The sequence below is a fragment of the Pteronotus mesoamericanus genome, unplaced genomic scaffold (assembly GCF_021234165.1).
Source record: "Pteronotus mesoamericanus isolate MK-2021 breed Mesoamerican mustached bat unplaced genomic scaffold, CSHL_Meso_final contig_221, whole genome shotgun sequence".
Classification (NCBI taxonomy): Eukaryota; Metazoa; Chordata; class Mammalia; order Chiroptera; family Mormoopidae; genus Pteronotus; species Pteronotus mesoamericanus.
This window is the reverse complement of record NW_026555092.1, coordinates 1578328-1591517: the sequence shown is the minus strand read 5'-3', so window position 1 is coordinate 1591517 and position 13190 is coordinate 1578328. Positions and strand designations below refer to the sequence as shown.

Genomic DNA, 13190 nt, shown 5'->3' with positions numbered 1-13190 from the left:
CCTTCAGATATCAATTTAGATGTTATTTCTTCTATCTTATCTAGAATACTATTATCCATATCATATAATTCTTTTTATTTTCTTCATACAGTTTTAACCATGTTAATTATCTGGTTTGTTTAATGACTTTTGGACTTTCTGTCCCCAGTAGAATGTAAGTACCATGAGCTAGGTGACTTTGCCTATCTTATCTACTACTTAATAGCCACCTGTAAAATATTTGTCGTGTATGGATGAGTGAGGTTACTAGCTGTTTATAAGCTGACTTCTTTCATTTGTCCTTCTAGAACCACTTGTGTTATGATTGTATCATATTCCAATTTGGGGCTAGGAAGAGGGAATTAACAGAGATTGAATGTCAAATGTCGGGTATTGTGCAGAGATTATTTCATGTCGTGATTTAGTTAATTCTCACAGCAATTTATGAGTGTTTAACTGTTGCCATTTTACAATTAAGGAAGCTGCTATTTAGAGGTTAAATATGATGACACAGTGTACTAAGGGCCAAAGCTAGGAATGGAAGCCAAGATTGCCTGACTCCAGTGCCTCTACAACACAAAGTGCTAGTGTTAGTTTTTCTGTGCAGAAACTGCTCATAAGCAGGAAGTATGATTTTGGTTACTTGAAAAAAGGGGACATGGATCGTATTTCTCCACTCTTTTTCCCTCCTCTTTAACCCTTTCATTATGGTAGGCCTGCCATTGTAGTCATCGTTCATCCTCTCTAGATGAAATGAGTCACATTCAATATTCTCTTGAGAATTCTCTATAACTTTTCTACAGTCCTCTGTTTTAAGATTTTAAAAAGTTGAGGAATAGGTAGGGAGCAGGGAGGATTTGACATTCTTTTTTTGGCTGCCTCCATGCTGTTTAACTAGTGAACATCAGATGCAGGGCACTGGGTAGCTGGTATTCAGAATATGGAAGGGGACAGTGAGCTGAGTAGAAGGCAGCACGGGGCAGGAGCAGAGCTCAGCAAGCCATTTAGGCTGGGCTAGAGGACTGCTGTATTTCAGCCTGTTGTTTTAGTGCATCAAGTTAAACTGCAACAATCTTTGTCTTAAAATATTAAGGAACATTAGTGAGGCATTGTGCTGTAGAGAGAGAAATGCGTTTTTATAAATAGTTTTTTTTAGAAATACATGTAAATATTTTTCCTTAACAGTAAATTTGTCAGAATGAACATAGTATGGGATAGTTGACCTCAATATTTTTATTTTTTTAAACCGAGGAAATATTTTATTTATTTTTCTATTGTTATTCTGTTGTAGTGGTCCCAATGTTTCCCCCTTTGCCCTCGCCCACCCATTATTACCCATCCCCTACCCTCACCCCTGCCATCACTGTAGGTCTATTCCATGTTTCCATGCTTATGGCCCTATTTTGTTCCTTAGTTTATTTTATTAATTAGAGTCCTCTATAGGTATTTGTCTTTCACCAGCTGGCTTATTTCACTTAGCATAATGTTCTCCAGTTCCATCCGTGTTATCGCAAAAGGCAGGAAGTTCTTTCTGCTGTGTAGTATTACTGAAGGTGGTTTAATAGGAAAGATAATCAAATTGCAATATATCTTCCTGTTTCTTTTAATATGGATAGTTATGTTAAAATTATTTTTTCTCCTGACATTTATTCTTCCCCATTTCATTATTATTGTATTACTTGAGATTATTCTTAAGCATTCATTGTCATTATTGCTGAATTAACATTTAGATGTGATCATTGGCATATCAGAAGTTGTTTTAGTTATTACAAACCTAGTCTGAGTTTAAACGATATGTGCACTCTAAGTTTTATTAGCAGTAATTTTAAGAATCTCACTAACATCAGTTTATTAACATACCACTATAACTCTTCTTCCATCTCTATCTTTGATGAATTTAATTATGTTTGGAAATTTAAGGTTTTTGTTATCAGATCTTAATGTATAACAGCATTTATAATTTTTTTTATTATTGAATTTATTGGGGTGACATTGGGTAATAAAATTATATAGGTTTCAGGTATACAACACTATAATACATCATCTGTATATTATTATGTGTTCACTGCATGTATATCTTAAGTGAGCAGTATTGTACAAAGCGTTGGGGAAAATTCTTTTATTAGGTTAAATCATGGGTGGGCAACCTATGGCCCACTGGCCAGCTACCTATTTTTGTAAATGAGTTTTATTGGAACATAGCTACACCCATTTATTTTATTGCTGCTTTTGCACTACAACAGCATAGGCTAGCAGTTGTGACAGAGAACCTGTGGCCCTCAGGTTCGTACAGGTCTCATGTATGCACAGTTATTTTACTATTTGGCCTCCTAAGAACAATTTTTAATTTATTATAGCAAACTTTCATATTATGTAGTTTTCCACCTTGTCTTTCTGTTTCATTGTCTTTTTTTTTTTAACAATGCCATTTTTGCTACCTCCTATACTTTGTGTTTTTCTTGTTATATGTTTTAATGCTCTATGTTTAAAAGCTAATAATACATCATCATTATTATTACTTTAAACATTCAATTATTTAAAAATAAATTTTAAGAAATATTTTTTAGTAACATGTATTTGTTTATTATTTCTCTCTGCATATTCAGTCTTCCATCTAGGATAATTTCCATGGAGTCTTAATAACTTCCTCTAGAATTTCTTATAGTGTGGGGTGCTGGCAACACATTTATCAGCCTCAGTTTATTTGAAAATGTCTTTATTTTGTATAATTCTATATTGAGAGGGTTTTAGTCTCAGGTGTGCCTCTTACGATGTGTTTTTTTGTTGTTGGTTATGGGTCACATTCCTGCCTTGTCCGTCCTTGTCATTTTTAATAGTTACTTTTCTTTCTTTTTAAAATCTATTTCCTTATTCACTGACTCTTCTGTGATCTCCATTCTGCTGCTGATATTACATAGTGATTTTTTTTTTGTAAATAATTATCTTGTTCAGTTTTAAAATTTCTACGTTCTTCTTTGTTGTTTTATTTATCTGCTGAGGATTTCTTTCTTTCCATTTACTTTAAATGTGTTAGCTTTACATCTTGGAGCATAGCTATAATAGTTGCTTTATGGTTTACGCCTGATAATTCTAACACTTCCCTTTTCAAAGTTGTCATCTATTGATTATTTTTTCTCCTGACAATTATAGAAATTCTTGTATGTCAAGTAGTCTTTCATTGTGTTCTAGACACTGTAAATGTTATGCTTTATAAATTCTGCATTGTTTGGGAAATGTTTTATAAGCAGCCAGATCCCTTGTTAGATTTGACTACTAGTTACTGTGAATTCATTATACTTTCCTAGTTTTGTATGTTGAGTAATTTTTAATTGTATCTTGGAAATTTAAAATTTTATGTTTTGTAGATTCTGGGTCCTGTTATAATCCTATTTAGGCTTAGGGCTCCAGTTATATCTCTACTTCCTGGGAGAGCAGGGGACAGTTCTAATCCTTTAATATCCTGCTTTGAATTTGCCCCATTTATGTAAAACTCAGAGGTGAGCTTAGTGAGACTTGTGTGTATTTATACAAAGAATTAGGGATCCTCCTCCTCCTCCAGTTCTTTGAAATTCCCCCAATACTCTGGCCCATCAAGACAGTTGATTTTCTCTGGCCAGGAAGAAGAGGTTTCTGTTGTAGTTCTAGCTGCTTGCATTGCTGCTCTGTCGCATAGTTCTATGACAGGTCCCCTTCTTCAAGGCAAAAGGCGGTAGAGAAAAAGATAAAATAGTTAACAGTAACAACAGCACAAAAGGGACTCCCTCCAACATGATACGGGATGTTTCACTAAGTTGGACTTCTTCCCTCAATCCCCATTTTTGTTTACTTTTCAGAGTCTGCAGGTACATTGCTGTTGTGTTTTGTCTAGAGTTTTCCGTTGTAATCAGTGGGGGTGGAGAGAGCTGTAGTGAGTGTACTTTACCTTGGCTGGATTGAACTCCTCTCTTTAAAAAAATAAAACCATTTCCTTTTTGCTGTTTACCTTCTTTCTTCTGGCACTTTTTATATAAAACTAGCAGCTTTCTTTAGTTGTGTTTTGTGCCTGAGGGTGCATTCACAATTATCATTTTGATTGGGCTTGATTGCATATTTCCTAAATCTTACCAAGCATATTCCACTTTTCATTTGTAAGTTAAAACTTACAAGTTTTTAATTCATAAATTATAACTTCAGCAGATGGTCAATCTCTCAAGCGTAATGAAAAAAATTTTCTTAGTAGCTATACTCTGAAGGTTTGTGTGTACCTTACTATAATTCCTGTATATGCAGACTACAAATTATTTGATTTTAACAAAAGTATTCATGATGTCTTCTTGGACAATATAATAAACCAAGGTGGGTAAATTTATAGGCATTTGATCAATTGCTCTCAAACTTTTATTTATTTTTTTCAGATAAATACCCAACAGTGGAATTACTGGGTGGTACTTTACTTCTTTTTTAACTTTTTTGAGGAGATTCCATCTTGTTTTTCGTAATGGCTGCATCACTTTACAATCCCACCAATAATATACAAAGGTTCCCTTTTCCCTATATCCTCCCAGCACTTGTTATTTTTGTTGTCTTTTTTGATAAAAGCTGTTCTGACAGATGTGAGGTGATGTCTCATTGTAGGTTTTTTTGTTAAGTAATTAACAGTCAGTTTTATTTGGCTCAGACCAGGAGTCCATGAGTCTGAGGACCTCTGTGTATCTGTCAGTTTTCTTCTCCACATTCTTTTTGGCCCGTTTCCATAGCCTCATGAGCTGCTTTTTCTTCTGGTAATGGATCTTGGCCTTCTCTGTCCTCTTCTCCAGAGTGGCTATGACTGCCTGGTACTTCCAGCCAACCTCTTGGGCCAGGCGCCCTAGGTAGGCAAATTTCCGTGTAGGCTTCAGATACGCACCACCTTTAGGGACACCTTGAGGGCCTTGGGAACCACCATTCGCTTCTTCTGTTAGAGAAGGAGAGGGACCATGTCAGAGCGCAGCGGGATCCCATCAGAAACCTTGAGGCGGTCCAAGGCGGCTTGGCCTCGCTTGGTCTTGTGGGGCGGCATGCCTTGCACAGTCTGCCAAAAGATGCTGCTGGGTGCTTGGAGTGGTGAGGGCTGCCTGATGGGTTGGTGTTTATCCACTTATGGAGGGAAGACCAGGTACTTTCAGCTTGTTTTCTGTAAAAATTGCCAGAAATGTTGATGCGCTCACAGCGCACCACCACCACCGATGGCTGCCAGGTGGCCCAGGAGATGGCCTCGGCCATTCAGCACCAGGACCTGCCCCTCTGTCATCTTCGGCAGCCACCTGGGAAAAGTTCATTGTAGTTTTAATTTGCATTATTCTGATGATTAGTGATGTTGAACATTTTTTCACATGCCTGTATATCTTTGGTGAAATGTTTACTGAGGTCCTCAGCTCCCTATCTGTCCCTTCACTCCCATTCTAAGCAACTACTAGTCTGTATCTTTATAGCCTATTCTGAACATTTCATAAAAATCAAATCATGTATGTGGATTTCTGTGACTCCCTTTCATTTACTATGTTTTCAAGGTTTATTCATGTTGTAGCATGCATTATTATTTCCTTTCTTCTTTTAAGATTTAATTTATTTACTTTTAGAGATGTATTAGTATTTCCTTTCTCAGAGAGAGGGGAAGGGAGGGAGAAGAACACCAATGTGCGAGAGATACATCAATTGGGCCCGCAACCCAACCATGTTCCCTGACCAGGAATTGAACCAGCAACCTTTTTGTTCGCAGGCCAGCCCTCAATCCAATGAGCCGTACCAGCCAGGCCAACTGACTCAGTCCACTGAGCCACACCTTTCTTTTTTTGTGTGAAATGAAATTTAATTGTATCAGTATACCACATTTTACATGCTTTCATTCATCGGCTGATTTGACAGTTGGATTGTTTTCACCTTTTGGTTATTTTAAATAATGTTGCATATATATAAATAAATAAATTATTTATTACACATAAATATTCATGTGTAAGTTTTTGCAAGGACATATGTTTTCATTTCTCTTGGTTACAAACCTGAGAGTGAAATTGGTAGATCATACAGTAACTCCATGTGTAAACTTTTGAGGGACTGTCAGGCTGTATTTAGACAGGCTCTACTATTTCACATTCCCCCTTGCAGTATATGAGGGTTCCAGTTTCTCTACATTCTCATCAGAACTGGCTTTTTGGTTCTAGCAATCCTAGTAGATGTGAAGTGATATTTCATTGTGGGTTTGATTTGCATTGTTTGGTAAGTAATTATATTGAGTATCTTTTCATGTGCTTTTAGGACACTTGTATACTTTCTTTGGAGAAATGTCTATTCAGATTTTTTGTCCGTTTAAAAAATAGGTTGGTTGTGTTTTTATTATTTAGTTATAAGGGGTCTGTATGTATTCTGGATATAAGTCCCTTATCATACATATGATTTGCAAATATTTTTCCCCATTCTGTGGGTTGTCTTTTCACTTTCTTGATGGTAACTTTTGATGCACAAAAGTTTTTAACTTCGTTAAAGTGCAGTTTATCTTTCTTTGTTGTTGCTCTTGCTTTTGGTGTCTTATCTAACAGCCTATTGCCAAATAAGAGGTTATGCAGATTTATCCTGTTTACTTCTAAAAATTTATAGTTTTATCCTTTACATTCAGGTCTTTGATCTGTTTGGAGTTAATTTTTATAGACTTATTCCTTATGGGTCAGAATTAGTATCACAGGGAATATAGCTATTTCCAGATCCTCTGTATTTTAAATAGTGCTTCTTTTGAGGAATCATGTATAGTATCTTTGTGAAATAGAATATAGTTTTGAAATTTTGCTGTTATTCTTAAGCTATACAATTTATCTTCCTTTCTCATTATCAAAAACTGTGTAGAAAGGAGAAAGTGGAAAAGGCATAAATTGACATTACTGTATTGTTCTAAAGGTTAATTAAGACATAATGCAGAAAAAGATCTTTTGTATTCATTTGTTGTCATCTCCTGAAATCAGTTAACTGTGTCTTCTCTAAAGCAGCATTTGTGCAGTGGGTTTGTACTTTCACTTTTCCTTTTAGTGAGGCAGTGATAACTTGAGGCTACCACTTTAAGATATTGCTTATGCTGAGCATTGAGATAGTAGCATTTCTTGTAGTGGAGCAGGGCAAAGTTCAGGAACATTCAGCTGGGAGTTGTAAATAGAACATTAGTGTTTCAGCAAACTGGAGGAAGATTTCTCTCGACTCTCACTACTTGCTTTCTAACTTGTCAAAATCTACCTTTTGAGGAGATACTGACTATGAGTAAAATCCAAGTTCAGTTATGATTGTCACTGATCCAAAACTCTCCTGAGGAGAGTTCATAGGTCATGAAATTTCAGTAAACATCTGTGCTTAAAAGAATTATAAATCGCTTCTTACCTTCATGGTATAAATAGGAAACATTCAGATCATTATGTAATCTTTTCATAGATCTTATCCTGGATTTTTCTGATGAAATTTGTTTGCTGAAATTTTTTTATCTGCTAAATTGACACTTAATGTGGTGAGCATGTAGTGAGTACTTTAATAATCAATTTAAAGCCCTGACTGGTGTAATTCGGTTGGGTGTTGTTTCACAAAGCAAAAGGCCGCTGGTTCAGTTCCCAGTCAGGGCACCTGCCTGGGTTGTGGGTTTGGTCCTGGTTGAGGTGAGGAAATGTGTGAAAGACAGCCAGTCAGTGTTTCTTTCTCACATTGATGCTTCTCTTCCTCTCTTTCTCCCTTCCCTTCTCTCTAAAAATAAATGAAATCTTTAAAAACATAATCAATTTAGAGTCTATTGTGCTTTAATTCTCTTTAACCTTCCAACTTTGATTTTGAAATTTGTTAATATTTTATTAGAAAAAGAATGTGTAGAATTACATACCATCGTCTAATCATGCTAATGATTTTGCTTATTTTTCCTAATGATGTAAATTAGCAATTTGAACTATAAAAGTGTCAAGTGGGTGTGCTACAGAATTTCAGCCATGAGATTTAAAAAATAAAAATGTGTTCTGGAGTCCTGCACATTCATATTATACTGCTGATCGATTGAATTAGAATTTTAAGTGATGCTATGAGAAACAATTTGCTTGTTACTCTGAGCTCAGAGAGAAATAAGCATCAAATGACATTTGCTGGAGATACAGAGCTTGGTGAGAACTGGTAATAAGCTTAATGGTTGGTAGAATTAGGAGGAAGTATGCTGTAGTGTTTAGAGCTTTTTGTGCATGTCATTTCTTTGAACTTACTTGTTTTTGGAGAAAACACCTAGCAGCACCGAGCCTAATACTTTCTTATCTGGGCTTTTTTCTTTCTTTTTTTTTAAGTGGAAAGGGTAATAACCAACATAGGTGCAGATTACTAAAATTATATTATTTTAAAAATGATATATAATTCACATACCATATAATTTACACTATTCAGTTGTACAATTTAGTGTTTTATTAGCATATTTATGAAGATGTGCAACCATAACCACTAAGTATTAAGAGAAAATTGCTCCATAAAATAAGCTTCCTTGGTTTCTTGCTTTAACTGCCCTATCTGTAATAGTGAGCATTCGTTTGCCATTGGGAAAATGACTCAACCTGGGCCAAGAATTTGGGAATTTTTGGTTTTAAAGTGACACTCTATTGAATCTTTTATGAGGTGAAATGCTAATTTAGTTCTGTCCCATAGATAGAGGCAACCATATTTTGACTAGGCTGTGGTACTGTTTTTATACATATGCTATAAAGTATTCTACCCTTGCACACACTGATGTAATAGGAAGAGCAGCGGTCTTTGGAATACAGAGACCTGGCCTGCCTACTTTGCCTTGTTAACTTGGGTAAGTTTCTTTATCTTTCTGAGCCTCAGTGTACTGGAGTACTACAAAACTGTTCAGTGAAGACAACCTGATTGGTTATGCATGTAGCACACTTGGATTCAGATCTTCTAACTTTTATTTTTAGTTGTCTTTTTATAGGACTGCGTTTTAGTTTAAAATAATTATTCTTTATCTAGATGTTCTTTTACAAAACACTTCATTTAGCAATCCCCACAATATTCTATTGGTAGTTTACAGAGAGTGAAATAAATGAAATCAACATTCTATGTCTGTGGTCAGAGAGAATGTTTGTTAACTGGAATGTTGGCCAAACATACAATTGTCTTTTTAGAAATCTTGGAGTTATAGTAATGTTGTTAGCCAGTAGTAACTAATAGACACCGCAGGGGCCCTAACCTATGTGGTATGTGGTATGGCTCAGTTTATGGGGCATGGTACCGACAACTAATTTGAGAACCTATTTTCACATAGTGAGAATTAGCCTTAGCTAGAAAAAGCAACAGCAGTTGGCTTTGTAAAAGAAAGAATGGCCTCATATCTTTCACTATTCATGTGACCACAATGCAGAACTATAATTCAAAGAAAGTTTTATTTCAGCCAGTGGTAATCTGATTTCTGAAAGAATTGACAAGTTTATATGAAGACTTTTGTCCTGAAACTTGTTAGGCTTATGTTTCTACATTGCGCATATTTATTTATTTATTTATTTATTTATTTATTTATTTATTTATTTATTTAATTTTAGGTGAAGCATTTTTTAAATGACATGTTTTAGCTTTATTTCTCAATGTAGCATTTTAAACCAGTTCTTCATGCATAGGGGATGATGGCCACACAGTGAACTATTTACTGTCTGAGGTGGCTAGTTTGAGGAGCTATCTAGAGACTGGTACAGTGTTACTAATTTTGAATGACTAAAGCATAGGGTTTTTTTTTGGTTTGTTTTTTGTTTTTTGTTTTTCTCTCACCTCAGTAAATTATTTCTACCTAGATATGAAGAATTTCACTTCTAACGATTCTTTCAGACTTCTGCAACTTACGGTCATACATATAAAATTATTATTTGCAGCTGTCACTCTTTGAAACTTTTATTGAATTAGAAAGGAACATAATGTGAGAAGTATTAAATAATTGTTACGATGAAAGAAGGATTCTTTCTCATTTTGGGTTTACTACATTTATAGTCATTCTTTTAAAAATATGTTGAAATTATGCAAATACTGTAGAAAAGGCACATAACACAGGTAATCCTACCATGTGGAGATAATTGCTGTCCAGTTTTTGGTGCCAGTCTTTTGGTTGTCATTCCTTGGCCATGTATTGTGAGGTGAAACTATCACCTTACCAGGTAGAAGAACTTGTTACATCTTTCGATTTTTGAACTGAATAAAATAATAGTCTTCTGTCTTTTAACATAATGTCTTGACAACATGCTGAAAAATTTTAAACTTAAGTTATGCTGGAGAGCATCATTTTAAAAATGGGTTGGTGGGTGGATATGAGGGAAACTAACAACTAAGAGAGAAAAACCGGAAACAGTTATATTTTCTCTTCCTGTATAGTTAGCAAAACAGACTGGGCCTTTGTCAGCAATTTCCAGGTTGATGAATTAGTCTTAATTTTCCTGAATATCCTGTTTATATTTCCTTATTCTCTTTATCCAGAGAGTAAAGGTGGTAGATTTTCATCATAGGCTTAAACTTTGGAGGCTTGTTGTGTAATTTTGTTTGTTTGGAGTTTCCATGGAATGAATATTTATCATGGGACTCACTTTTGGAGAGATTGATCTGATCACAGTAGGAAATTTGAAATACTTTGTTTTTTCCAGTTCCCGTGGAGAATTAAGTATATAACCCCCACTAATTGGGTGACAAAGCTTGGGTCACTAACAAAATTTTGTGGTGGTAATTTTCTCTTACTGCTAAAGCAGTCCAATTTTTGAGCTCTCTTATCCTTAACCTGCTCTTCTAGAATTCCTAGAGGACCTGTGCAGCAGCCTCTCGAGGATCGAATCTTCACTCCTACTGTCTCGGCGGTGTACAGCACGGTGAGTACCTCATGGTTGTTTGTCAGATTTGCATCTTTTCCCACATGAGCCTTTGAAACTACAGGCAATGTTTGATAGGCATGTGATAGATTTTTTTGGCAAAAGGTTCAATAAAATCCCAAATAGAATTAGATGTATGTAATATAATGTGAATAGGCCTTTTTCCCATCATCTTAATTTGAGAAGTAGTGATGAAACAAACATGTTAAAATAGATTGGCTCATACACCTATCTTCTTTTTTTCCTTTCATAAATAATTGCCTTCAGCCATGTATTGTGAGTTCAGATTTTCTTCTTGGATATCTTTTCTTTAAAATTTTAACTTAAAATTTTTTAAATTTACTTTTTCTCTTTCCAATTACATGTAAAAATGCAGAAAGTTTGGAAAATAAAACACTGGTTTTAATGGGAGGAGATTTAATTTTTTATGTGAAATAATTGATTCAGATTCATAAACATTAGGGACTTAAAGGACTTAAAAGTTAGAGGATGAATGTACTAAATTAGAAGCAGGTATCAGCTCTCTTACAATGAAATGAGCCTGGGAGAATTGGGGAGACAGACATACCTTTTTAATATTATAGCTCATCATACTGTTTATTCCTAGGAATATGACAGGGTGCTTTATAGAAACTCATAGTGTAAGAGGGAGATGAGTAAATAATAATTGTAATTAAGGTTGTGTGATAAAGCAATGATTCTTACCCTTTTGGATTATGAATTATTTATAGAATTTGAACAGTCACAATGCTTTCTCCTTAAAAAGGAGCATATATTCAGTGTTTATATATAATTTCAGAATTTCACAGATGTCCATCAGGTCATTTATAGGCCCCAGGTTAAGAACCTTTGATTAGAGATAAGAACGTGCTAGTATATGGTGAAGGAAGAGGTTGCTTTATTGTGGAATCGACTCTAAGCTGGAAGGTATAGAACCCAAGGCAAAGAAGGGAAGAAAAGTCCTTCCAGGAAGTGAAGATTCAGAGTCATGGTTAATAGAATGGCCAGTGTGACATGTGTTTGGGTTTTGTAGAAGTAGGGATGAGATAGGTGAAGTTTGATGATCTAAGGTTGTCCTAAAGAGTTAGACTTTATCATGCAGGAAACGGGTAAGATGATTATTTTTCCTGGTCTACTGAAAACAAGTCTCAGTTACAGCTATTGTAGATCAACTAAACACCTATTAATAACTTTTTGAACCTCCTTGAACTCTTAAAATGGACCCAGTTTGGATGATGCAATCTGTTTATACTAGTAATTGGAAACCTTCAGTTTATATTGAAAAATAACCTTTAATTCTTTTATGGCACAAACTTTTTCTGGGCCAGAGTTTGCTTTGGTTTTATTTATTTTTTTTTAAGTACTGAGCTTTTTTTTGATCAGGCCTAACTCTTAAGGTATAACTTTTTCTAATTATAAAAGTATACATTAACCATTGAATTATAATTTCAAAATTAAGATAGATTAAAAAAAGAAACTGAAAATTTCTAGTAATCTTGATTGATTTTTAGAGGCAACTACTATATCCATTCATTGGTTTACTTACCATTTTTTAAAATTTAATCTTATTTTTCTTTTCCATTACCATTCAGTCCCCTTATACCGCCCCCTCACAGCAGTCACCACACTGTTGTCCGTGCCCACGAGTACTTTGTCCTTTTTGCTCATTTCCGTTACCCCCTAACCATCACCCGCCCACCCTCTGCCAGCTGTCTTTGGGCCTGCCATCTATGAGTCTGTTTCTGTTTTGCTTGTTAGTTCATTTTGTTCATTAGATTCTACCTATGAGTGAAATCATATGGTATTTGTCTTCCTTTGGCTGACTTATTTCACTTAGCATAACGTTCTCCATGTCCATCTATAGTGTCGCAAAGGGTAAAATTTTCTTCTTTTTTATGGTGAAGAAGTATTCCATTGTATAAATGTCCCATTGATGTTTATTGATGGGCACTGTTGTTTAGTGATGGACACTTGGGCTGCTTCCCTATCTTGGCGATTGTAAATAATGCTGCAGTGAACATAGGGGTGCTTATATTCTTCTGAATCAGTGTTTTAGGTTCCTTCAGATATATCCCCAGAAGTGGATGGCTGGGTCAAAAGGCAGATCCATTTTTAATTTTTTGAGATATCTCCATACTGCTTTCCACAGTGGCTGCACCAATCTGCATTCCCACCAACAGTGCAAAAAGGTTCCCCTTTCTCCACATCCTCCTCTCACTTGTTGTTTGTTGATTTGTTGATAATAGCCATCCTGACTGGTGTGAGATATCTCCTTGTGGTTTTAAGTTGCATTTCTCTGACGATTAGTGAAGTTGAGCATCTTTTCATATGTCTACTGGCCATCTGTATGTC

General features: G+C 35.3%; 1 protein-coding gene and 1 pseudogene across 15 annotated transcripts in view; one reads left to right on the top strand and one right to left on the bottom strand.

Moving 5' to 3' along the window:
• EIF4G3 (eukaryotic translation initiation factor 4 gamma 3) overlaps positions 1 to 13190 on the top strand; it is a 308928-nt gene that overhangs the window by 75272 nt on the left and 220466 nt on the right. For all 15 annotated transcript variants that reach the window (XM_054571680.1, XM_054571681.1, XM_054571675.1 and 12 more), the window contains exon 2: positions 10763 to 10838. In XM_054571680.1, the coding sequence (XP_054427655.1) occupies positions 10763 to 10838 (76 nt within the window). The remainder of the gene's footprint in view (positions 1 to 10762; positions 10839 to 13190) is intronic.
• LOC129069146 (60S ribosomal protein L13a-like) lies at positions 4633 to 5248 on the bottom strand (annotated as a pseudogene).